The sequence below is a fragment of the Sorex fumeus genome, unplaced genomic scaffold, assembly GCF_029834395.1.
Source record: "Sorex fumeus unplaced genomic scaffold, SorFum_2.1 ptg000072l, whole genome shotgun sequence".
Taxonomy (NCBI): Eukaryota; Metazoa; Chordata; class Mammalia; order Eulipotyphla; family Soricidae; genus Sorex; species Sorex fumeus.
Genome location: NW_026606129.1, coordinates 48,159,350 through 48,183,953, shown reverse-complemented (window position 1 = coordinate 48,183,953; position 24,604 = coordinate 48,159,350). Strand labels below are relative to the sequence as shown.

At 60.4% G+C, this 24,604-nt stretch overlaps 1 protein-coding gene across 3 annotated transcripts; it reads right to left on the bottom strand.

The window, feature by feature from the left end:
• Positions 1–1,231: 1,231 nt before the first annotated feature.
• Positions 1,232–23,929, bottom strand: PTH1R (parathyroid hormone 1 receptor). 3 transcript variants are annotated; one of them, XM_056129378.1, is made up of 15 exons: positions 23,778–23,929; positions 22,625–22,747; positions 10,894–10,996; positions 9,005–9,139; positions 7,264–7,374; positions 7,050–7,168; positions 6,779–6,873; positions 5,788–5,980; positions 5,280–5,433; positions 3,651–3,711; positions 3,221–3,287; positions 2,833–2,927; positions 2,215–2,356; positions 2,098–2,139; positions 1,232–1,688 (listed from the first exon to the last, which is right to left on the bottom strand). In XM_056129378.1, the coding sequence occupies exons 2-15, from the start codon at positions 22,697–22,699 to the stop codon at positions 1,311–1,313; spliced, it is 1,770 nt and encodes a 589-aa protein (XP_055985353.1). In that variant the 5' UTR covers positions 22,700–22,747; positions 23,778–23,929; the 3' UTR covers positions 1,232–1,310. The 3 variants fall into 3 exon arrangements, with proteins under 3 accessions (XP_055985353.1, XP_055985354.1, XP_055985355.1); XM_056129379.1 differs by lacking the exons at positions 10,894–10,996; positions 22,625–22,747; positions 23,778–23,929 and adding an exon at positions 9,617–9,707; XM_056129380.1 differs by lacking the exons at positions 10,894–10,996; positions 22,625–22,747; positions 23,778–23,929 and adding an exon at positions 9,245–9,313.
• Positions 23,930–24,604: the final 675 nt, after the last annotated feature.

Genomic DNA, 24,604 nt, shown 5'->3' with positions numbered 1-24,604 from the left:
CTAATTTAAAAGGCAGATTTCTGGGGGGGTGGGGGGTGGGCACTGGTTATTGATCCTCAGAAGTGGGTGCTAGTAGATTTTGAAACTTCAGCTCTGAAACTTCAGTGACTCCTGGGAGTTCCCTGATGCTCTGGCAGTGCTCAGGGCTGACTCCTGGTTCTGTGTTCAGGGCTGACTCCTGGCAGTGCTGAGGACCGAACCGGGTGAGACAAGTGACTTACCTGCTGTAAGTCTTTCAGTTCCAACGTTTTGGTTTTTGGGCCAAACTCCCCATGGTACTATGTGGTGCAAGACACAGCCCGCCACCTCAGCCTGTGGCCCTGTCTCCCAGGGCCACAGCAGACTGTTGCAGGAGGCGAGGGGCAGGGAGGGCCAGGCAGGGGCACCTGCATGTGCAAAGGCCCAGGATTGGGTTGTCGAGGTTTGAGGAAGGACTTTGCCAAGGCGGGGGGATGTGTGGGTGGGTGGGTTCTGTGTTGTTGAAGGCACAGAGTTGGGGGCGTGGGTCGGTGCCGGTGGGAAGGAGTTTGAAGTGAGGAGCAGGGCCAAGTTTTAGAGCCCTCTGGGCTCAGCCCTCTGCACCTACAGATCTGGAGTCAGAACCAAGAGCCCCGCCCGGCTCTGGAGAGGCTTCTTAGGCCTGGGGGCAGGCAGGAAGGGGGCTGTGGCAGGGCCCCAGGAGCCTGGTCCCCTGTGGGGTCGCATATGAGTTTGGTGAATGTCCAGTGCTGCACCTGTCAGAGGCAACAGCTGAGGCCCAAGACCCCCTAGGCCCCAGAGGTTGTGTGACCCTATGTTTACGAATAAACGTGGGACCCAGGCAACTCCCCCCCAGGGAGCCCCGTGAGGGCATGATCACTGCTCTGAAGTGCTCGGACTTATCCTGTAAGTTTCAGAACCAGCCTGGCCTGCCTCCCACTTCTCAGGAACAAATAATCAGTGTCTCCCTGGAAATCTACCCTTAAGTGAACAAACAGGAAGTGCCCCCCACCCCCACGGCACCCAAAGCTATCACTGTCCACAGGAGGCTTGGCTACCGGTGCCCCCAGCCCCAGGATTGGCTTAGGTACCTGGATGCCCCCTCTTGAGGTGAGAACCCCATCTCTCCTGACTCCGGGCCCTTCCCCTGCTGGAGTGAGCCCCCACCTCACCCCCAAGTTCACACCACACCACATCCTTTTCCCTTTTTTTTCCTTTTGTTTTTTTCTTTGTTTCTTCTCCCATTGTCTGTCCTCCTGGCCACAGCCCTGAGCAGGAAATTTTCCAGCCACCCATGCCTTGGTCCCTCCTGTCCCGAGGTCCAGCCTTGGTCACATGACCGTCTCCCACTCTTCTTGCAGCAGGGCCGGGGGCCGCTCGGGCCCAGAGGCCTCTTCGTCCAGTCCAGAGCAGGAGCCGTTGAGAAACCCATCGTCCTTGGGCGTAGCCAGGGCAGGGGGCGTGGTCTGGGGGGCCGGGGCCCCTGGTTTGGCCAGGCCAGGCAGCTGGGGGTGGCCGTTGGTGGTGGCGGCAGGCAGTAGGCGGGGGCTGAGGGGCAGGCCGAGGCCCGTGCGGGGGCCCACGTTGGTCACACTCGTGTGGGACACCATGGGGCCGTAGCTGTAGCTACTGCTTCCGCTGCGGGCCTTGCGCTTGAAGTCCAGGGCCAGTGTCCAGCGGCTCCAGGATTTCTTGATCTCAGCCTGCACCTGGAATGGCAGTAGGAGGGTGGGCGGTCAGGTGAGGCCTCAGTAGTACCCACATTCCTGTCCCTGTCACACCCAGCTCTGAACGGAAACAGAGGCACGACACTGTTACGGGGCAATTCCAAGGCCCGGTGAAACGCTGTCCCCCTCAGGTCACTGACACACCCAGGGAGGCCCCACTAGCCCCAGAGGCGGCTGAGCCCTGTGATCTGGAAAAATCCAGAAGCTGTCTATGGCCGAGATTCTAGACCCTGACAGACCCGGAGCGGGAACCCTCTGGCCAGACGAACCTCTTTGCTTTCACCAGGTCCTTCCTCCCGAAGGACCAAAGAATCAGGCAGAAGAACAGGGGGACAGGATCTGGGGCTCCCCGTTTCCCCCTGCCCTGTCCTGCCCCCGCCCACCTCCTCACCTCGCCGTTGCAGAAACAGTATATGATGGCGACAAAAAATCCCTGTGGGGAGAGATTTGTGGGTCAGGCCCCTGAGCCCGCCCCATGCCCAGCCCGCTGCCCCGCCAGACCCCACACCTGGAAGGAGTTGAAGAGCATCTCGTAGTGCATTTGGATTTGCCAGAGCGTCCCTGAGACCTCGGTGTAGGGCGTGGCGATGAAGACGATGTAGTGCACACCGAAGAGCGGCATGAGCACCAGCGTGGATTTGAGCAGCTTCCTGCACGGAAGGGCAGGGGTCAGCGCCCGGCCAGCCCCTCGACCACCGTACCCGCCGGGCCGCCATAGGGGGCCCAGCCTCTGGCTGCCAGCAGAAGATGGCACTGAGGGCCCTAGGCTCCAGGGGTCCTGGAGGGGAGCGCAGGTCACAGTCACACTGTCCCAGGGCCCCGTGCTCCTGTGGCCCTGTGCTGGCCGTCGGCCCCAGGGCACTCACCCCACTACCCCCAGCCCACTCAGGCTGCAGCTCATCCAGGCCCGGCCCACAAGAGCCCGTCAGAGGAGTTGGGCTGGCTCCCCTTCATGGGTGCCTGGGAACTGAGGCACAGGGTGGCTTGGGGAGATTGAGAGCCCATCCCCTGGCTCAGAGCCGGCCAGCTGGGTGGGCAGCCAGGATGGGTGTGGGGCCCTCCCCGGAGACGGTGTGGGGGGGTGGCGCCGTCACTCAGCCTGAGCCGGGCAGTGTGGCTCACCCACCGGTACTGCTGGCGCGTGTCACACCGGCCGGCGTTGGTCTCCCGCAGCTTGGTGGCGAGTACCCGGACGATGTTGATGAAGAGGATGAAGTTGAGCTGGGGTGAGGGAGGGCTGTGTTTCCAGGCTGCACCCCAGCAGGGTGGGGGCAAGGCGGGGACGCCCCCCTACTCCACCCAGCCTAGGCTGTTTGGCCACCCCATCTCTAGGGGACTCTAAGAAACTGTGTTTCCCTAGCAGAACTGGGATGGGGGATCACTGGTCCTTGGGCCCTGGTATTCTGATCCTGGGGTCCAGTGGGGGCCTCTAGAAGTTCCTATCAGCCAGGAAGGTCCCTGGAAGCCAGGGGTCACATGCCCACCCAGCCCTGTGGCCACCCCGCCCCGCTCACCACAATGGAGGCCAGGATGGGCACCTGGATGATCCACTTCTTGTTCCCAGAGCTCAGGTCCCAGCACCTGGGGGAGGTTGAGGCATCAGCCCCACCCTTGCTGGCCCCTCCCTGGGTCAGCCCCGCCCCTGCTGGCCCGGCCCTGTCCAGCCCATGCCAGCCCAGCGAGGCCCCCGAGCCAGGCTGCTCTGGCACAGACTGTGGGGCTCAGAGAACAGTATGGGGGTGCTCGAGTCAGAGGCTACCCTCAGTGGTCTCTCGGGAGCCACTTCACCACCCTGAGGAGGCACAGAGGGGACGCTGAGGAGGGTCCACTGGGCATTAGGATAGGGCTCTTCCCTTGTTTGCTTCCCACGGGAAGAGGGTGCAAAGGTGTTTCTGGTCTGAATCCAAACCCAGCCCCTTGAATCCAAACTTGCTCCACACATACCCAGTGTTGGCCAGCGTGGCCCTCACGCTGACCCACACAGCCACGAAGATGGCGGGCACACCTGTGGACACAGAGGGACAGTGTGTGAGGGACTGCCTGGCCGGGTTGGCCAGGATGGCTCGCTCCACCCTCCTCACTCCTCCCATCCCTGAGGTCCCTCAGCTGTCCCCTGTGCCTCCCCTCAGCCCTCTGCCCTCCCTCTATTCCATGGCTCTTACAGTGGCCAGGCGTGCCCATCAGGCCCTTTGACGACAAGGCAGCCTTAACTTCAGCCCCAGCCCAGATCCCATCACCAAGTGGCATCCTCCAGGATAGGAACACTACAGGGAGGAGGCATTTTTCTGTCCCAGGGCTGCCCTGTCCCCACCCAGTTCCAAAGGTCCTAAGGCCCACACATGAGGCGACTCAGGTGAGGACTGTCCTTCCAGGTGGGCTACCTGTCCAGGGGAACCAGGGCGGAGCCAGCTCAGGTGATACGAGCACCTCTCAGTAAGCTTTTCGCTGGGAAGGAGCTCCAGGTCCCCCTACACTCTGCTCATCTGAAGCACCGTGCTCCCTTGGGAGAATCAGGGCCTGGCCTGGCTCTATGGTGAGAGGAAGCTGCAACAGCCCCAGGCCACAGAGCTCTGTGTGTGCCCCAGCACTCTCTAGCACCCCGGCACTCTCTAGCATCAGAACCATCGTCAGATCCTGAGAGCAGGTTCAGGACATCCGAGTCTGACTTTCCATGGGGGCAGTGAGTGAGGTCTAGGTCCCCGGGGGTGGGCCAAGGGCAGGGAGGTGGTGAACAGACATCAGAGGGCTGCTGGGTGCTGAGTCTGGGAGGGCTGCAGCCACTGGGCCTACCCCTCGGCAGCCTGGCCCCTTGCCCCGGAGCCAGGCCAAGCTCGGGAGCTGCCAACAATAATGGACAATTATCAGTAATTCTATCCCAGAGCCCAGGGGTCAGAGCAGCCACCCATTCTGCAGGGGGTTGGATATGAGAGCCTGCAGGCTCAAGAGGCTGGGCCTGGGCAGGGTAGCTGCCACCCATTGAGGGGATGGGTGGGAAAATAGGAATGAAGAGACTCTAAGACCCCAACTCTTGCCATATCCTCTGACCTGACATCCCCTGTTTACCCTGACTTGAGCCTTATTGCTGGTGGGGTTTGTCTGTCTGTTTTGGGGCCACACCCAGCAATGCTCAGGGGTTACTCCTGGTTCTGCACTCAGGAATCAGATATGGTTGCCTGGCTATGTATAGGGGACCATATGGGATGCTGGGATTGAACCAGCAAGTGTTATACTATCACTTACATATGCTCTACTATATAGAGAGCATATATATGCTATGCTTATAAGCGCTGTGCTCCTGCTTCGAGTACAGGCCTACCCCTCTGGTACCATCTTTCCCTGAGCTAAGCCTAGTTCCAAGAGTTCCAACTCCCTCTCCTGGGCCCAAATCCGGGTCTGTCTGCCTCTAGCTGATCCCCAGCTCCAAGCCAGGGGTGACCGGCTCAGAGTCACAAAGGGTGGACAGGTCTGGGGCCAATGTACTGGGTGGGTCCTGAACCATCGAGTACTGCCTGACCCTGTTCTCCAGGGCCCCCCTCTCCTGCCCACACCTCACCACCCACCAAATCTGCGTACCCCAACCGAAGACTGTGAAGCCCCACAGGTACTTCTTCTCTGAGAAGAAGGCCATGAAGATGAGGCTGTGTAGGTACAGCCCCTCCACCAGGATCCAGTAGTAGTTGGTGGCCAGGAAATAAAGGAAGAAGGTCACCGCCACCCTGCAGCCCGCCTAGGAGAGCAGATAGTGTTAGCCACGGGTAGAGCCTGTGTCTGGGAACAGCAGGGCTGGCTGGGGATGTGGGGATGCTTGGAAGATGGAACAAGTGAGGCAAGCTGAAAAAAAGGGGCAGGCCAGGGCAGGCATGGGGAGGCGGGGAGGTGGGGTGGTTTGGAGAACGGGGCTGAGGCAGGAAATGGGACTGGCAGCAGGGCTGAAGGGTGTGAGGGGCACTGAGGTGGGTGTGGGTGGCAGGAGCTAATGGTCACAGGAGACAAGGATGCTGGGGCTGGGATGGAGTTGTAGGGCGCACACAAAGCCGGAGGTGAGCAGGTCTCCCGTGCCCCGACCCGAGAGGGCACTCACGTAGCCGGTGGTGGCGGCGGGTGGCGGAGGTGCCTGGGCGATGGTGCGCAGCTCCTCCTCCGTGAGACGCTCGGCCTCATCCAGCGTGGCACCCGAATAGAGCACCGCGTCCTTGACGAAGATGCTCACGGCGCGCAGCATAAAGGACAGGAACAGGTGCATGTGGATGTAGTTGCGAGTGCAGTGCAACCGCCTACAGGGCATGCAACGTCGCCATGGGTGGGCAGGAAGCGGGACCGTGAGTGGAACAAGCAGCAGGAGTGGGGGACCCAAAGAGGGGGCGTGGTTAGCAGCCAGCCCCAGCCCCGCCCTGCTCCCGCCCTACCTTCTTCCATCCTTCGGCTTCCATCAACCACCCCATGCCTGTGTCCTATCTCCTCCCTTCCCAGCACTCCCTCACTCCACCTCCTTGCACCCCTCACAACAAGTCATGCCCTGTCTCTCCTCCCGGCACGCCAGGCCTTTGATCCACCACCCTCTGCCCCCATCCTGCCTCCTCTCATCACGTTTCGTCACTGATCCGTCATGCCCTGCCCTGCCCCACCTCCTCCTATCACACATCACCGGAGCCACCATGCCCCACCCCGCCCCGCCTCCTCTGATCATGCTCCGCCCCTGATCCGCCATGCCCCGCCCCCACCCCACCTCCTCCTATCACACTCCACCCCTGACCCGCCATGCTCCGCTCTCACTCCACATCCTCCTATCACACCCCACCCTGAGCCATCATGCCCCGCCTCATCCCACCATGCCCCGCCCCAATCCACCATGGCACGCCTTCATCCCACCTCCTCCTATCACACCCCGCCTCTGATCTGTCATGCTCCGCCCTCACTCCACCTCCTCCTATCACACCCCACCCTGATCTGCCATGCTCCGCCCCATCCCACCCTGTCTCCTCCCACCATGCCCCGCCCTCATCCCACCTCCTCCTATCACACCACGCCTTTGAACTGCCATGCCCCGCCTCCTCCTACCATGCCCCACCCACCTAAAGTAAGCCAGGATGAGCACTGCCACGGTGAGGGAGGCCAGCGACACGGAGTAGCCCACGGTGTAGATCATGCCCAGGCGGTCAAACACCTCCTGTGACGGTGAGGAGACACCCTCAGGACCCTGAGACTTGAGTGTGTGCATCAGGTTATGGGGTATAGTCCAGGCTGAGGTTACTAGAGGAGTCAGCGTTAGGTCAGGGGTCACCATGGGGGTGGGGGGCACGGACGGCCTTATCCAGGCAGTTTGGTGAAGGCGAGGGCTCGTACCCGTTCACGAGTCTCATTGGTCAGGAACTTGACGCACTCGCTGTAGTTGGCCCATGTCCGGTTGTGCCCGGGCACTAACTCCCAGCTCCCGTTGCGGTCACAGCGCCGGTAGGCATGGCCTGCAGGTGTGGGGAAGGGGCAGGGCAGGCAGAACAGTCTGAGGGCCTGAAGCCCTGAGCTCTAAGGTCCCCCCTTCCCCTCCAATCCACCTTACCCTTGTGATTGAAGTCATAAATATAGTCAGGACAGGGCACCGCCACCACCTCGCCTGGTGCCCCCAGTGGCCAGCACAGGATGTGGTCCCACTCAGGAAGGCAGGGGCGCCCTGTGTCCAGAGAGACAATTGTGGGGGTCACCAGACCAGTTGGTGATGAGTGACCCAGCAGGATGAACATGCTTGTGTTGTCAGCTCTCAGGGAGAGATACACCCCAAGACCAGAGAATTCAGATGTTCCAGAATGTGACGACCCCTTCTGCCCTTTTGTATCTGTGCCCTAGTCTCTGTGGGCAGGTATCGCACTCACCCTACTTTCTGGATTGGCTGGCAGGGGTGAGGCGAGCGACTTGCTGAAGTGATCCAGCCCAGGGCCTTGCTTTCTCAAGTAACTTCCTCAGCCCCAGCCCCTTTTTCTCTTGTTTCCACTTTCCAGGGGCCGTGGAGTAGGGTAAGTTTCTAAGCTGACTCTACTGAGGATGAGTCTTGATGTGACCCTTGCCTGGTTCTGTGGTCAGGAGGCAGAGCTGGGCTTCCTGGGTCAACTGGATGCTCCATGAGGCACCTGTCCCCCTCCTTGCACCTCACTTCCTTCCCTGGGGAGCTGGGATTGACCACACCTGCCTGAGCTGGCGCCGTCTACCAAGGTCCTGCCTGAACACCTGCTGTCAGATTCCAGCAAAAGACGTAAGCCTCTAAATGTAGGTGGGTCTCAAGGCAGGGTGGCATGCTGTTCCATTTTGGGCCCCAGCCTCACAGCTCCTTGAAGGGTCCCCAGCCACTGAATTGTCCATGTGCCACCGCCTGCCCCCAGCCCCCTCCGGTCCCTCTCAGGGGTCCAACCACAGGACTCTCCAGCTACCCTGGAAAGCTGCCTTTCTGGTTGGACCCACCCCAGATTGGTGAAAGACTCTCTGTCCCGGGCACCATATTCCCAGCTCCGGCTGGCCAGGCCCACAATTCCCTCTGGTCCCTGGGGAGCCACAGGGTGACCACAGCCTCCCAGATGTGGCCCATCTGGAATCTGCTGCCCACCCAGCCGGTTCAAACCGGGCCTGTGGCTGCAGCCTGGGCTCCGTGTTTGTCTGTTCTCACCTCCCCGAGGGACAACAAAGCCCTGAGTCTCCCTCGCTCTCTTCTCCCTTTGTTGTCCCCCATGGCTGCCCCTTAGCTGCTCTGTAGGACCCACCTCACTCTGACTTGGTGACAAAAGGTTTAGGGCCCTCAGCTCTTGCTGCTCTGTCTCTCCCCAGTTCTGTCTGTATGTCTCTGGTTCCTTCTTGGCCCTGGGCCACAAGTTTCTATGTGTCTCTCTGTCTCCGCGAATCGATCCCTGTCCCTTTGTCTCCTGGGTTTTTTTTTTTTCCTCTTGGGTCATACCCAGAGATGCACAGGGGTTACTCCTGGCTCTGCACTCAGGAATTACTCCTGGCGGTGCTCCGGGGACCATATGAGATGTTGGGAATCAAAGCCAGGTCGGCCGCGTGCAAGGCAAACGCTCCAGCCCCCTCTCCTGGAGTTCTGTGTCATCTCTCTCTTTGAGGGGCTGTAGCCCTGGTTCACTCTTGCGGTGGTGGTGAATAAGATCCCTGCCACAGCTCCCAGGGGCTCAGCCCAGCCAGCTCACCTGCCTCCTTACCCCAGTGCCCAGTCTCCTCCCACGAGCCACCGGCTGGGGCCAGGGCTGTGGTCGAGCGGGTCTGCCACTGTTGCCGAGGGGTACATGGAAGCAGTAACGTACCTGGGCGTCTGCTGCCAGGCGGTGACTCCTTGTCCTCCTCGGACTCAGGGTAGGGTTTCCCGGATGTCTTCTCCTTCCTGGGTTTCCCTGATGTGGATGCGGATGTCCACCCCTTGTCGGGTTCCATTATGCTGGCTGGAGACATCAAGATAGGAATGGGTTTCAGTCCGGCCATAGCAGGTGGCCGGGTTACCCGCCTGCCTCAGACACTCCTCGGTACGGTGGAGGTTCTCCCCTAACCTGTGGACACCACAGGCTGTTGGGATGGCAGAGGTGACAGACCAGGAAGAAGGATATAGACGGTAAAGTGCTTGCCAAAAGCAGAAGTCACCGGAGGAGGGGATGGAGCCTGCTGACCAGGGCTTCAGGAGGGAGCGCACACCCTACAGGTGTGGGATCATTTAGTGGGCTGAGAGTGTGGGCAGAGGCGTCTCCCAGCCCAGGAGTCCCAGTCAGAGCCCGTGCAGGAGGCAAAGGCCCCACCAGGGGGCGCAAGGAGAAAGTAGACAGGGGTAATGGCAAACGGGAGACAAAACAGAATGCAGAAAGCCAGGCCCTACGCGCGGAAAACAGTTGCAAGACAGTCAGTCACGGGTGGGCCCCCAAGTCTACCTCTGTCATCCCTTGGCCTAGAGCACTAGAGTACGGGGATCACAGCTGCCATGAGGGAACCTGGAGTTTCTCCATCTGAGCTGGGAACTAGCGTGTCTGCCCTGGAGACAGCTTTGAGGTCCCTCTCCCTGAACTCCCAGCCTTCCCATGTCATGGCCTCAGTGGGATGCTCAGTGGGCATGCCCTGAAGCTGGCAAGGAATGGCAGTGCCCTCTGCCCCTGCTGTCCCCGAGGCGAGGGTCAACAAAATGGGCAGAGCGGGAGGAGAGGGCCTTCACTGTGAATAGAGCCGGGGGTGAGCCTCCAGGCTTCCATGAGCAAGAGGACTGGATTTACGGCCCAGAGTGAGGGGGCCTAGCTGAGCCTCCCCTGACCCTCCAGGCCCTGATGTGGCCGGGGACCAGGGAGTCGCTGTTGGAGCTGACATGGGTGGGCTGTGACTGCACAGGCTACGTGAGGCCACGTGCCACAGGGCAGGGGCCACAGTGTGCTGGCACCGGGTCGCTAAGCATCAGCAGGGAAAGCACCCACTGCAGGGTGCCAGCCGCCCTTGGCGGGGTGCTCGGTTGGGATTGGGGCTGCTTCCCGGCTGCTGAGATGAACCAGGTATCAGAGCCCTGGGTCGGGGTTAGTAAAGCCCTGCCTCTGCCTTCAGGAAGTGGACTCAATGAAGAAACCAGCTTGAGACAGCGTGTAGGGGAGAAGCTGTGAATGGGGGAGCTCCCAGTGCAACCTCATGGGGGCAGGGGTTCCTTCCCCGGGGGTCCACGACTGACCAAGTCAGGTACTCGCCCCTATTTCCTCTATTCCCTCTCCCCCTCCAGCCCCGGGGACCTTTGGTCTCCTGATGGTGGACAACTTCTGTCTTGCCCTCTGTGCAGGTGGCCTCCTTCTGGAACTCCCTTGCATATCTCCTCCTCCAGGAAGCTGTCCCAGCCCACCCCACTGGAGATGTCACCTGATCAATGCTCAGGATCCTAACTTCTCTCACCAGCTCTAACCCAATGGCGATGGCCGGGTGGTTGGAATGCAACTGTTTCAACACTCGTCCCCCCCCCCCCCCCCACACACACACCACATGCCCCCCAGGGAGGCTCAGCACATCTCTGAGTGCACTGACTCACTGCACCCTGGGTCCTCACTTTGACCTGGCTCCCCATGACCTGCTCTTACCAGGGCCTGGTACCCTTCACTTGACCTCCAGCCCCCCTCCACCCCTCCCACCTTCTCCTGGCCCCACCCCGCCGATGCAGGCCCCGCCCCGGCCCCGCCCCCACCTGGCCTCTGCTGGACTTCTTTGAGCTTCTTCTCACACTGGGCCTGGGCACGGTGCAGCAGGAAGATCTGCTCCTCTTTGGTCATGACGTCATCTGCGTCCACCTACCAAGCCAAAAGTCAGACCGCTGGCCTGGCGGGACTTCTCCGGACTCAGGGACAAGTCCCACAGCCACCTCGGCCTCCCTGACTCTGGAATGCGGGACATCTGCACTAACCAGCTCTGCTTTACTGTCCTCGGAAGGGTAGGGTGGCTGCCCTACCCGACCCGACCCGACCGGAGTGAGATGGGGGAGGGGGCTGTTCCCCTGCCTGTCCGCACGTAACCCAGGGGCCGTAGCCGCTATTCTCTGTGTAGCCCTTCCCCAGGGGCCATGGGAAGGGATGGAATGTCCCAGGATCCTGGCTGCCTGCTGGGGACCTGGGTGGGGAACAGGCTGCAGAGTGGGGAGCTCTGGGGAAATAGTCCCGACCTGGTTTCCTTCCACGTTCTGGTGTCCTGGGGGCCGGGGGGATCTTGGGAGTCACCGATTTCCGTCCTGCCCAGCCACTGTTTCCCCAGCAAATGCCCAGAGCCTCAGCCCCTCCCACTCCTGCAGTCCCCAGAGGGCCAGTATGGGGAGCCGCTGGCCAGTGGTGGGGTGGGCGGGGCACTCCCATGCGGGCTGTGGGTGAGAGTGCCCCAGCTTATCTGAAGCACCTCCTCCAGGTGGACCCTGTGCTCTGAGAACCAGCCCTCCCCCTCTGCCTGCAAAGCCCTTCCTTCCCTTCCTCTAACCATCACACCCTGGCACTGACTGCCGCCTAGGACTCAGGCAGGGGCCAGGGGTTTCATGGTGGGAAATTAGAGGCTGGTTATTAGAAGCTCAGGGGCTGGGGGGTGGGGGTGGGGGTGGGGTGGAGGAGTGTCTGAGGGTGGAGGCTGCGGCATCCGGGAACAGCTTACTGTGCCCAAGCCCAGGCACTCCCCTGAGTGGGACCCACAAGCAGTTAGTTAATGCATCCTCTCAGGTCCCCAGGACATGGCCATATCCCCAAAGACTTCTCAGTGTCAGGGCAGGGCTGTGCCTGCTTGGATGACACAGCAGGACACAGCCCCGTCCCCCCGGATTCTCCGCAGGCAAAGCTGCGTCCTCAAGATGTCCATGGACAGCCCTGGGGCTGGTCATCTGCGTAGGGTTTTGCAGGGCTGGAGAGCCAGGAGGAGGCTGGGAAGTAAAGAGGCCAGTGCGCGGAATGGGCGGACACTAGCGGGTGGGGGCGGGCTGCCGGCCTGCCTGCTGGTCAGGGAGCCTGGCTGAAGGGAGAAGTTAATTGACCGCGTCTCTTGGTGGCAGCGGCGAGGGCTTCCAGGGCCAAGGAGTCTCCGGTTCGGCCGGACTCGGGCTCTGCTGGTTTCACTTAACAGAGGCGGGCGCGTGTGCTGTGCGCAGGCATGTGAGCCGCCGGGCAGCCCGAGGGAGCCGTGCACATGGCTGGTGTGTGCACGGGCATGCGCCCTCTAGAGGCACGGGGACGTGGGGATGAGGAGGTATGCACATCTGGGAAGCGAGTCCGAGGTGTCTGGGAACCCGTGTGGGGCCACGCTTGTGCGTCCAGGAGCGTGAGGTGCCCTGCTAGGCGGTGTCCTGTCTGGGTGTCCGTGCGTCTCTGCCTCTGGAATCCACGCTGCACCCAAAGCCCCTGATTGCCCCCCAGGGAAGAGCAAACTCTCGTGTGCTCCATGCTGGCCAGAGCTCTCCCCCATCCATCTCCCAGCTAGGCTGAGCAGGCTGTCAGGCAGAAGGAGCTGCCCGGGGCTAGACTGAGAAAGGACAACTTGGGTCTGTTCCACGGCTCATGGGAAGTTCTCTTTGTGCCTCTGGCAATCAGGGTTCAGGATTTTTTTTTTTCTTTTTTGGATCACCTGGCGGAGCACAGGGGTTACTCCTGGCTTTGCACTTAGGAATTACTCCTGGCGGTGCTCAGGGGACCATATGGGATGCTGGGAATCAAACCTGGGTCGGCCGCTTGCAAAGCAAACACTCTACCCACTGTGCTATCGCTCCAGCCCAGGGTTCAGGATTTTGAGAACTCTAAGTTCTATGTATCTGCCACGTCCAACACTATTTCCTGTCATAGCACCGTACTGCTGCCACCACTGCACCTGGTGCCTCCCTCAATAACCACCACCACAGTCTCCACCATCACCCCCATCATCACCACCGTCCAATGGTACTACCTGCAGCATCACCAAGCAGCTGCAGCACTATTACCACCACGAGCACTTACGACCGTTACCAGATAGACCATGACCACCCTCCCACTGGGAGACCCTCAATCTCATCACCGTCCTCATCACCACCAGTGCAGCCCTGGGGCCTTTGTAGCAACCACCACCAGCACCACTGCTACCAAAGACATAGCACCATGGTAAATTACCACCAACCCCATAACTTCTCCCAGCACCTTTGCCATCTTTGAGTCCTTCCTCCCTTCCCACACATCCTTCCCCACTATCTCCTTTTTATTTTTTTGCCTCCATCCCTCTCAAGATAAATAATGCACCACAATTTCCCATATAAAGAGTGCCGGAGTGACTGACCAAGGCTTCCTTCAGTCTCCGAAGTTAGACAGATACACTACTCTTGCAATGGACAAAACGGCCCACGGGTGTGCATGTGGGGAGGGTCTTTGCTAATGGCTTAGAGTCGCCGCATGCAGTTATGGGTTGAAACTGCCCACGTGGTATACCTGGGTGAGACCAGAAGCTAACCACAGGCCCAGGGTGTTTGCCTGAGCACCCCCCTACTGCTGTTACCTTTACCCGCTACATGGCCAAGAGGTGACACCCCATCTTCTCTCATTTCCATGGTGAGCCTGGGAAGGCTCATTAACTTCCAGCACCCAATGGCCATCCTTCAATTGTCTGCAGAGACGATAGCTCCTTTCACCTCTCTGAACTGCAGGGCTCATTTATCTGTCTCCCACTCATGGCAGAAGTGCCCTTGTAGCCGGGGGGATTCGAGGAGAAGGAGGTGCTTCCCTGGGGAGCGGGGGGCGGGGCTCTGGACCAGGTGCATTCCACTTGCCCTGGCATGTAGCTCCCCTTCCTGGGATGCACCCCCACCCCTCCTTATCCAAGGAGATGCTGTGGCCACCACAGACGGGCTTTATGTTTCAGCGAAACTGCTTAACCCTATGCATTCCAGCCTTCCACCTATAAAATCAGGTTAGGACAGGACTTATTTTTTTGGAGGGGGTAACAAACCTGGGAGTGCTTGGAACCTGGAAGTGCTGGGGTCATTCCCAGTGGCGCTCAGGGGACTACGAGATGCTGGGGTGGAACCCAGGACTCCCACATGCAGACCATGTGCTCCAGTCCTTTGCACTTTCCCTGGCCCTCGTGACGGCACTTCTGTGAGGACTAAGGGAGGGGCTGCACAGAGAGCCTGGGGAGGGCTGGGCCCATGTAAGGCAGGTCGGCTGCTAGTCTCCTGTTTCCCCAGCAGCAAGTCAGGGCTGCCCCCTCCGGTCACTGCCAGGCAACATGGGGATCCTATGAGTGGCAGGAGGCTGCGGACCCAGAGTGGCAGGGCACGGGGTAGGCAGGTGTCCAGGTCCACACAGGAGGCCCCACGGAGGAGGGGAAGAGGGAGGAGGGGGGCTGCTGATGAGGTACATGGTGCTTTTCCCGGTGGCTGGGAAGCCCAGTGACTGGCTGCATTCTGGGCAACTTGCTCAGCTGGTGCTACGATTCAAGGTCACTGTAGGGCCCCCCAAGCTTGGACTGGGGGAGGGGTCAAACGGTCTATCCTCTGCCTGTGTTGAGAAGGATCATCAACGGGGAGTGAAGAGGGGACTAGGGGAATAGCCCTACTCTGACCGTCCTCCAGGCCTGGGGCTGCTGCCTCCCTCTCCCCTACACACGAGGGTCTTTGCCCAGCACCTGGGAATTCTCAGGCTCATATTTTAGATCCGGAGTTCATGGATCTTGGATCTCTGGTGAGAGGACAAAGGACCTGGGTTGTGAGCCGGGGATCCACACCCACCTCTTGGGGGGACCTGTCCAACCTTGGCACCATCACCAGATCTCCTGCACTCCACCTCTGGGAAGCTCTGGGTTACAGCCCAGTTTCCTCTCGCCTGCTTCAAGATGCTCCCACTGCACCCTACACTTCCCCCATTCACCTACACCCCTGCCCCCAAAACATACATGTGCATGATGCAGGGGTGGGGTGCTGGCCTAACTTGGCCCTGCACTGGGGGAACAATTAATCCACAGCCTGGGAGCTGGCACTGGGCAGGACACAGGTGGGGACTGTGGCCAGTGTGTTATTTACAAACACAGAAGCTGCTGTCCCAGCACCCCGAGGAGTATGTGGTCGGAGTCCCGGATGTGTTTCTCATTTCCTGAGTTCAGAAGCCACGACCAAGAAAAAAGCCATCTGCTCATCCCTCCCCCTGGGGTGGCTGGCGAGTCGCATCTTGGGGTTCTGTGCCCAAAGTGACTCCTCCCCACTGAGGGCATGGCAGAAGCTGGGGTTGGCAGGATGGTGGGATGCGGGTGAAGACAAATTGGGGTGGCAGTGTCCAGGCTGACGGCAGAGAAGTGAGGCACTCTGGGAGCCAGTTCCTTGCCATGGGGCCCAATTCCTCCCCTTCCTGCCAAATTCCACACATTTGGGGCCTGTTTTCCCAGGCAGGCCCCAATCCCCTGCTCTAGGGGAAACCATGCAGAAAGCCAGGGACCCTTTTTCAGCTGCTGACCTCGCTGTTCTGGCTCCTTCCTCTGTCCTCTGCCTGGACCAGCCTATGGCCCTGTGGCAGGTACTCTGCTCGCCTCTGGAAAAGGCACCTCTGCCTGGTGGGCATCCCTGGATGTGCTCAGACTCTGGCATATGACTGTTCCTCTGACTGCTGACTCCAGTCAGGAGTCCGGGGCTTTTGGTTGGGGAAGGGAGAATGTGTAGAAATAAGGGGTGCTTCCCAAGAATAGCCGAGATAAGTACCAGGAGGTTCACTCCATGGCTTGGAGGCCAGCCGCACATGCTGGGGGAGAAGGCAGCTCAGATAGAGAGGGGAGCACCAAGGAAAGGGTGTTGGGAGGATCCTCCCAGGATGAGAGATGCATGCTGAAAGTAGACTCTAGACTGAACATGATTGCCACTCAATGCCTCTTTGGCAAACCACAGCACCCAAAAGGAGAGAGAGAACAGAAGGGAATGCCCTGCCACAGAGGTGGGGTGGGGGGGGGGTGGAGAGTGGGAGGGATGCAGGGAGCATTGGAGGTGGGGAATGGGCACTGGTGGAGGGATGGGTATTCAATCACTGTATAACTGAAACCCAAGCACCAAAATTTCTAAGCCTACAACTGTACCTCATGGTGTTTCACTAATAAAAATTTAAAAAATAAGGGGTGCTTGCAAACGATGCTCAGGGGGCCTGGGGCCATTTCTGACAATTCTCAGCCAGCCAGGCTGGCAGCTCAATGCAAGGACCAGAGGACACAATGCTGCTGTTACCCCAGCAGTGCTTGGAGGCCTTCAGGGGTACACTGGGTGGTGCGTAGGGATCAAACTGAGGTTGGGTGCATGTAAGGACTGTATCCCTAACTCTCGTACTGTTTCTCCCGCCCCAGCACTCCTCACCCATCCTGGAACTCCACCAATGCCCCCTCACTTCCCACATCGTCCCCACCTGACAACAGGAAAAAGGGGGACTGTACCAGAAGCAAGTTCCGCTTGACCTGAAGTAACAGCCCCAGAGGAGGAGTGGGGAAGAAGGAGGAGGAAGTGAAGAGCAGGTTGGGGCCCCAGGTACCAGCCTCCGGAACCCTTTCCAGAGACTCCTGAAGTTTCGCTACACCAATCAACACCTTTGCAGGGCCTCTGAGAGAGATTCCCCTGCAGGGGCAATTTAGGGGTGTAAGTCAAAGTCAAGGTGATGGGGTAGGGGCAGCAGAATTCTAACGGGGCAGAGGAGAAGAGGAGAGCTACACCCAGAGGAAGGGAGTGAGAAGAGAGGGTTCCTCCGACGGGAGCAGGACACAGACCCCCCAGTGACCTCCTGGCCTTCCTGCACACTGGGACCTGGGCTGGCACCCCTCAATGTCTCCATGCCAGCTGGCTGGAGACTGCTGCCTGCCCGGTGTGCCGCCGTCTGTCCGGCTGGCCCACGCAGGCCGAGACGGGCTCCCTGCCGGGGACACTCCTGCCCGGCCGCCACCGCTGACAAGTGCTGATTTCTCCCTGCTGGCCGGCCCTCCTGAACAGGCGGTCTGTGTTCAGGCTGGGGAGGCTCCAACGCTGCTCACCTTGGCCAGCGCAGACGCCCCGGGACTGGCAGGGGGCTGGAGCCTGGATGGCAGAGCTGGCGGCTCGGACCAGGTGGGACCTGCCCTTGCGGCCTCTACCTGGGCTGAGGGACCCGCTGTGGCTAATCTGACCAGAGTCTGGTCAGCAGAATAGGATCTGGCCGGGTCTTGCCTCCGGCACAGGGCTGGCTCCAGACGTGGGGTTCTTACGCACTGGGAGGTTTTTGATGTTTTTTTTTTTTTTTTGTGACTGAGCAAAACTGCACCCTCTCCCCGTCACACTATTTTGCAGACAATTTTTGGGGTCTGCCAACCGCCCTCCCCCTTCCTTTTCCTGGGGACTCTCTGAAAGAGCTGCCTTCCTGATGTGGTGGCCGGACCAGGGAGTGTCCCCAGAAGGCCCACAACAGGAATCTGGGGGAGGCTGCTTGACGCCTCATTAAAACATTCCGAAGAAAACCCAAGATCCCGGGAGGGCTCGGCCCCCTCCTCCTGCCCTGTCCACAGGCAGGCGGTTCCCAGAGCTGGGGGCGCTGGAGATGGTGTTTAAGGGCAGGTGATATAAAAAGCTTCAACAAATCAATACAGAGAAGACAAATAACCCCTAGAAAATGGGTAATGGCTCTGAGCAAGCTCTTAGGAGGTGGACAAGAAACCAACTATAAAGACCAAAAGCTCCCGGTAAGTGGCAAATTAAAATGACAAAAGACACCATTTTTCACTGGTAAGAACAGTGAGGTCCAGTGGATGAGAGAGCGAGAGAGAGAGAGAGAGAGAGAGAGAGAGAGAGAGAGAGAGAGAGAGAGAGAGAGAGAGAGAGAGAGAGAGAGGGGGGGGTTGTGTGTGGGCAGGAGACCCACCTGGTCACTCCTGCTGCTCTGAGTGTGAACAGGACACGGGCATTTGAGGGTGAGATTTAGCCGTGCCAGTAAAATAACACCCGTGTGTGCTCTCAGAGCTAGCAGTGACAGATACCACCCTGCGGGGAAACGGTCACACAGAGACAACAGGGTTTTCCAAGGAGTGTCCCTGCAATGGTCTAGAATTACAAACATACAAATGAAAATTATTCAGAAATGCTCTAATTGTACATTCCTAGGAACTACTTAATGAATCCCAGGTTTTGGAATATTATGCAGCATTAAATAAAAAGATAAACTTATACTGACGTGAAGCTCTCCAAGACACCAGTTTTAAGTAGAAAAATGTACATGTACATGGCAGGGTGAGAGAGAGAGAGGGGAGAGAAAGAGAGACAGAGAGAGAGTTTGAGAGATAGATAGATAGAGAGAGAGAGAGAGAGAGGTTTAGGCATTTGCCTTGCATACAGTTGACCTGGTTATATCCCCAGCACTGTTTAAGGTCCCCTGAGCACCGCCAGGGATAAGCCCTGAGCACAGCTGGGTGTGGCAAAAAAAAAAAGAAAAAACAGCATAAGACAGAGTCCTATTGACACCAGTGATTTAAAAACAAAGCAAAAGCACAGATCATATCTAGATGGTTCCCAGAACATCTTTAGGAAACAAACAGAAAGAATTTGGGAGGCTTTTCGTGTTTCGGGGCCACATCTGGTCTTTGCTCAGGGAGAACTCCCAAGCAGAACTCGGGGAACCAGGCAGTTCCAGGTATCTAACCTGGGCCTCCAGCATGCAAAACATGCGCTCTGACCCCACCACCAGACTTTCAAAAAAAATTTTTTTTTCTGACTGGGGATATGGTTCCAAGGGCTAAAACTCAGAAACCAAAGAGCTAGTACAGTGGGTAGGGCACTTCCCTTGCACGTGGCAACCTGGGTTCAATCCCTGGAACGCCACATAGTCCCCTGAGACTTCCAGGAATGATTCTTGAGCTCAGAACCAGGAGTCAGCCTTAAGCACTGCTGGGGGTGCCCCCTCCCATAAAAGGGGGGAGGTGCTGGAGCTCATGACATGCATGTGTGAGGCCTGGGCTTGATCCTGGCACCTGCTGGGTGTGATCCAAAGACAAGGCAAAACAAAACAAAACAAAACAAAATCAAAGTCCAGGATGAGGCTGGAGAATAGTGAAGATGACCTCTATTTAATTTCTATTACTCGACTCTTTTAAAAGAATATTTCCAGGCACAAGTTATGAAATTAAAAACAAGCTAAAAGGAAAGGAACAGAAGCATTTTATTGAAGAAGACAAAGGGAAGCCAGAGCGGAGACTGGGGGCCTCAGCTGTGTTGGAGAGAGCTGGGGGCTGAAGTCGGGAGTTCGTGCGGCCACTGGGCTCATGCACACGCCTGGTTCTCTGGTGGGCGGGTGGCCAGGTGGACGAGGACTCTCTCGTGACCTAGCTTAGAGTTCAACACATTCTGGGGATCCTGGTGACCACGCCACCCCTCGCGCAGGCTGGGAGGGGACCCCGACACTCCCAGCCACCAGAGTCTGTCAAGTCTGATCCCGGGCATTCCCTCTGCACTCTAGCCCTGCCCCTCTGCTGCTCTCCAGCCTCTCCCCTGGTGCCTGGGAGGGTGTTCGTAGGATAAGGCATCCCAGGGACCGCCCCTTTGCCCCCCCCCCCCCCCCATTCACAATCTGGGCTCATTCCTTCCTCTGAACTTTACTCCCCGCTACAACCCCCAGCGACACTTGCTGCTCTGCTATGGTCCGCGTGGTACAGGATCCAGTCTCGGTCTCTCACAAGCAAAGCACGGCTCAGCCCCTTAGAACCCCCTCCCTGGTCCTGACATGCTTTGGTTCGTGGAGATGGGAGCCTGGTCCTGGAGCCAGCGAGGCAGACAGCATCCGGGTTTGGTGCCAGCATACTGCGGGTGCCAGTATCTGGTGGTTTGGTGCCAGAATACTGCTGGTGCCAGTATCTGGCGGCACCAGCTCAGAGCTGGGTGCAAGGGCAGTCCCTGGGGAAGGAAAGGGGCTGGCTGCTCTGTCTCTGGTGTTTCCAGCCAAGCCAAAGGGACTCATAGAGCACAGAGTGACCCTCTGACCATATCGCCTTTGGCCCTGAGGTTGGGTGTACTCAGGGCCTCATTAAGGCAGACCCAGCTGTGGCATCTTTGCTCCTTCCTCACCTGCAGCCTTGGACCAGGGCAGCCAGGCAAATTCTCAGCACGCGTCTCAGCCTCCCCAGAGATCTGGGTGGGGTCTTGGGGATCCGTATCCCCACATCCTATATATAGAGGCACACAGCTTGGCACTAATTGGCAGGCAGAAAATAGTGGTCTCATTGGCTATGTCTCGGGTCAGTTAAAAGGCAGGGACAACGGTGGAACCTGCCTCAGAGATGTTGGAACTGAACTAGTTAATAGGAGTTTATTGTTTTGCTTTTGTTTGGGGGCCACACCCAATGGTGCGCAGGGGGGCTACTCCAGGCTCTGTGTTCTGGGGTAGGGGTGCTCCTCCAGGTCCTCGGGGGACATGGTAGAAAGGCTCAAACCCAGACCTGCATGCAAAGAGTGTGCTCAGCTCATTGAACCATCTCTCCGGGTCCTAGTCAACACTTGATAAAGTGCCGAGAAACAAGGAGAAAGCATCCCAGAAATATTTATGAAAAGAAAAGCTAGAACACAACAGACCCTGGCACTCTGTATTCTTAAGTGCACACACACACACCCACACCCGGCACTCTTGCAAGCCATGTGCGAACAGACAAGGGGGCTCAGTACTCACAGAACCCCGAAGAGCCCTGTCCCGACAGACACCCAGGACACCAGCCCCTCTCCCTGCCTATGTCTCTGCAGGCCCACAGGCGGCCCGTCCACTCACCTCAGAGGGCCACTGGGAAGGGTCAGAGAGGACAGGGGGGGTCTAGGTCCTGACATTTACCCTGCACTCTGAACCCCTGTTTTCTTTTTTTATTGCGGGGATTGGGGGGCCCTCCCAGGGAACCATGCGGTGCTGGGGATCGAACACAGGGCTCCCGCATGCAGAGCACGCGTAGCCCTTTGACTCAGCTCCCAGCCCCAGAACCGCTGCGGTTCCAAATGTAAGTCTGTGTAGTGTGATGTTTCTAGGCCTGGGGAAGTCCCACGATGCAGAGCTCTCATCCCTAGACTTCTCTGCCTCAGACCAGGGAACTCAGGGCAAAAGTCTCTGTCTCACGGTGGTCTTTTGGCAGCCAGAAAAATGGAGGCATGGAGCGACCGGGCCCTGGGGAAGGCCTCGGGGAATCCAGGGACTCCAGGGCTCTGCGGGCAGGGAGCCGATCGGTGGGAGGCTGCCTGCCAGTCAGACTGTCTCTCTAGAAGGCAGATGCCTCACCTGGGATCCTGGAAATCAGACACATGGGCAGACGGCTTGCTCAGCAGCTCGAGGTCCCGAGGGGGGAGCCCGCACGCCCGTCCTCACATTAGGAAGGTGCTATCCTCCTGTCTCCAGCCCTGCCTCTTCCTTCTTGCTGCTCTGGCTCTATCCACTCCTGTGCTGGGGAGTTCTCAACCCCAAACTTCTTTGTCTTTCTTTTTTTCTCTTCCTTGCCTCATTTCCCTCAGGCTCTTTCCCCTCGGGGCCTCTTGGTCCCCCACTCTTAGTAGGATGCAGACTGCGGTGGGGAGATTGGTGTCTCCCATTTTCCAGGGGTTCCCACCCTCACCGGAGTGGTATTCTGTGATGTCTCAGGATCCGCTTGAGGACTCCCATGCCACGCTCCACTCACTTCCCAGGGCAAAGAGCTTCCATTCTGGGTAAAGCTGGGCACGAGTGCATGTCCATGCATGCATGTCCTCCTGAGGGCTGAAGGGGACCCCGGCATCCTGCCATCCAACATGGGTAATTCTGACCTCAGACCCACAGCCCTGTATGGCAGAGCGCAAACAAAACTTGCCGTCCAGAGCCCCCCGCCAGAGCCAATCTGAGGGACCCTACACCAGTCTTCTGCTTGACCACTCTGTCATCTTCCAGGGGTGTAGACCAGGCCAGCAGTACTCATAGAAGAAGAAGTTAAGGGTACCGCAACCAGATGTCCTGACCTGGGACCCCAAGCACAGCCTTCAGGAACAGGGAGATCTCAGGAAGTCACAGCCCTGGCACCTCCAGATAATGAGCTGGGATTGAGGATCCCCAGTTGGAGTGAACCTTCACCCAAGTTAGGTTACAAGCCTGGCACCCCAGAGGAAGCCCACAGCCCATCCTGGGGTGCGGGCAGGGGACCCCGAGAAGAGATCAGCCTGTCCTGCGGTGTGGGCAGGGGGACCCTCGGGAGAGCTCACAGCCTGTGCTGGGGTGCGGGCAGGGGACCCCAGAAGAGCTCACAGCCTGCGCTGGGGTGCGGGCAGGGGACCCCAGAAGAAAGCACAGCCCGTCCTGGGGTGTGGGCAGGGGGCTCTCAGGGAGAGCCCACAGCCCGTCCTGACGGGCGGCAGGGGGACCCCGAGAGAGCCCCCCACAGTCCTGGGGTACCGACAGGGGGACCCCAGAGAGAGCCCACAGCCCGTGCTGGGGTGCGGGCAGGACACTTACCAGCGCGTACGCGGAGGTGAGCACCGGGCAGCAGAGCAGGAGCGCCAGGCCGGGCGCGATCCGGGCGGCCCCCATCGCCACCGCCTAGGGCCCTGTCCCTCGGGGCAGCCGCCGTCGCCGGCCCTGGGGGGGTGGTGGTGGTGGTAGTGGGGTTCAGAGCTGCGTCAGGCGGGACGGCCCCGCCCACGCTCCGGCCTAGGGGACCCCGGCGGCCCGGCGGCCCGAGGCCCCGGGGCCCGGCGCGGGGCCCATGCGCCCAGGGCGAGCGAGCGGACGGGCGCAGAGCAGAGCGAGAGGGAGGGAGGAAGGGAGGCAGCCGGGGGCCGGGCGGGCGGCGGGCGGGCGCCGAGCGCTGCGGAGCTGCCCGTCTGCCTCGGAGCGGAGAAATCACATCCATATGGCCGGGCCCCCCGCCCCCGGCCCGCCTCCCACCCCCCGCCCCCCTCCGCGCCGCCTTTTCTTTCTTTCTTTCTTTCTTTCTTTTTTCCCTCTCCCCCTCTCTTTTGGGGAACTGGGAGCTGTGGCTTCGCCCCACGCCCAGTGGGGGGAGGGGCGGGGGAGGGGTTGGGGTCGTGGTCTGCAGGGGGCGAAGCGGGCTGTTATTTTTAGCTCCGCCGCGGGAGCAAATAGGGGGGCAAACTGGGCGGGGCGGAGCCGGGGTGGGGGGGCGCGCAGCCCGGCTCCGCGATCCCAACTTGGGAGCGACAACTTAAGTGCTCGGGCGCTCGGTCCCGTCCGGCGGGCGGTCGCCACCCGCGCGCCCCCTCCGCAGCATCCCGGGCCGGGCCCGGTCCCTCCGCCCGTCCGTCCGTCTGTCCGTCCGTCCGTCTGCGCGCCTGTCAGGCGGGCGCACGCTGCCGGCTCTCGGCCGCTTGCTCCTGCAGCAGCCCCAGCTCCATTTCGGTCACTCCCTGGCTCGCTCCCTCCCCTCCCCCTGCTCGCTCCCTCTCTACGAAAACATTTGCAAGTTTCCAAAAAAGCCACGGAGCCGAGCGGCGCGGGGCCGGCGGCTCCAGCAGCCCCGAAGAGGCGCCGCCGAGGGACCCCCGAGACGGCCCGGGCCTCCCCCCGTCCCCGCTGTCCTCCCGCTCCGCTCAGGCCCGGGGCCGCCCCGACCCCACTCCGGGCGCCGGTGCCCCCAACCCCGACTTACTCCGAGCGAGCCGCCGCGGCCCCCGCCTAGCCATGGATGTCGGGGACCCCCCGACAGCCTCCCCCGGACAGCGCCCCGTCCGCGGCCCCGGGGGGGCTTCATGGAGCGCTCGGGCTCCCCCAGCGCCGCCCGCCGCGCGCGCGTCCCTCGCCGGCGTCTGCCGCGCCCTCCCCCGCGCGCGCCGCGCCCGCCCCCGGCCCCCGCCCCCCGCCGCCCACCCGGGCGCGTGGACGGGCCGCGCCGGACCGTGCGGCGGCGGCCCCGGGTGTGCGTGTGACATCGGGCGGGGAACGTGGCGGCCGCTTCTCTCCCCCGCCCGGCACGGGTCGCTGTTTTTATTTTTCCAGCTCGCCGGGCCCCGGGGAGGGGGATGAGGGGGGTGGGGGCCCCCACCCCCGACCTCACGGGCCGGGCCGCTGCCCCGAAGGAGCCCCGCGCGCCCCGGGCCCCGCGCTGTCGGTTGGCCCGCGGGACTCCCCGCCCGGGGCTGCCGCTACCCCACCCGCCCCCACGCCCCGCAGCGGGCGCCTCCCTGGAGGGTCCGAGCGCGCGGCCCTGGACCCGCCCCGCCCCGCCCGCAGTGCGGGCAGGCTCGTCCCTCTCGCCCGCCCTCGGTCCCTCTCCGGGTCGGGCTCTCCGGGAGTCCCGACCCCTCCAGATGCCCGCCGGCTCCGCCCCTGGCTCCACCCCGGCGCCTCGAAGCTGCAAGACCCGTCCGGGGCTCTGCGGAGACTCCCACCCCCTCGAGCCCCCCACTAACCCTCGCCCAGCCCATCGCTGTCGTCTCCGCGGGTTCGAGTCCACCCGGGACTTGGGCGCAAAGGAAA

Excerpts from the sequence above, each read along its gene's own strand:
- PTH1R (XM_056129378.1), bottom strand. The coding sequence starts at position 22,699 with ATGGGGGCCGCCCGGATCGCGCCCGGCCTGGCGCTCCTGCTCTGCTGC. Across the intron at positions 7,375-9,004 it reads GCCTGGCAGCAGACGCCCAG|GGCGCCCCTGCCTTCCTGAG; the intron begins GTACGTTACTGC and ends CTCTGGACACAG. Across the intron at positions 6,874-7,049 it reads CCAATGAGACTCGTGAACGG|GAGGTGTTTGACCGCCTGGG; the intron begins GTACGAGCCCTC and ends TCACCGTCACAG.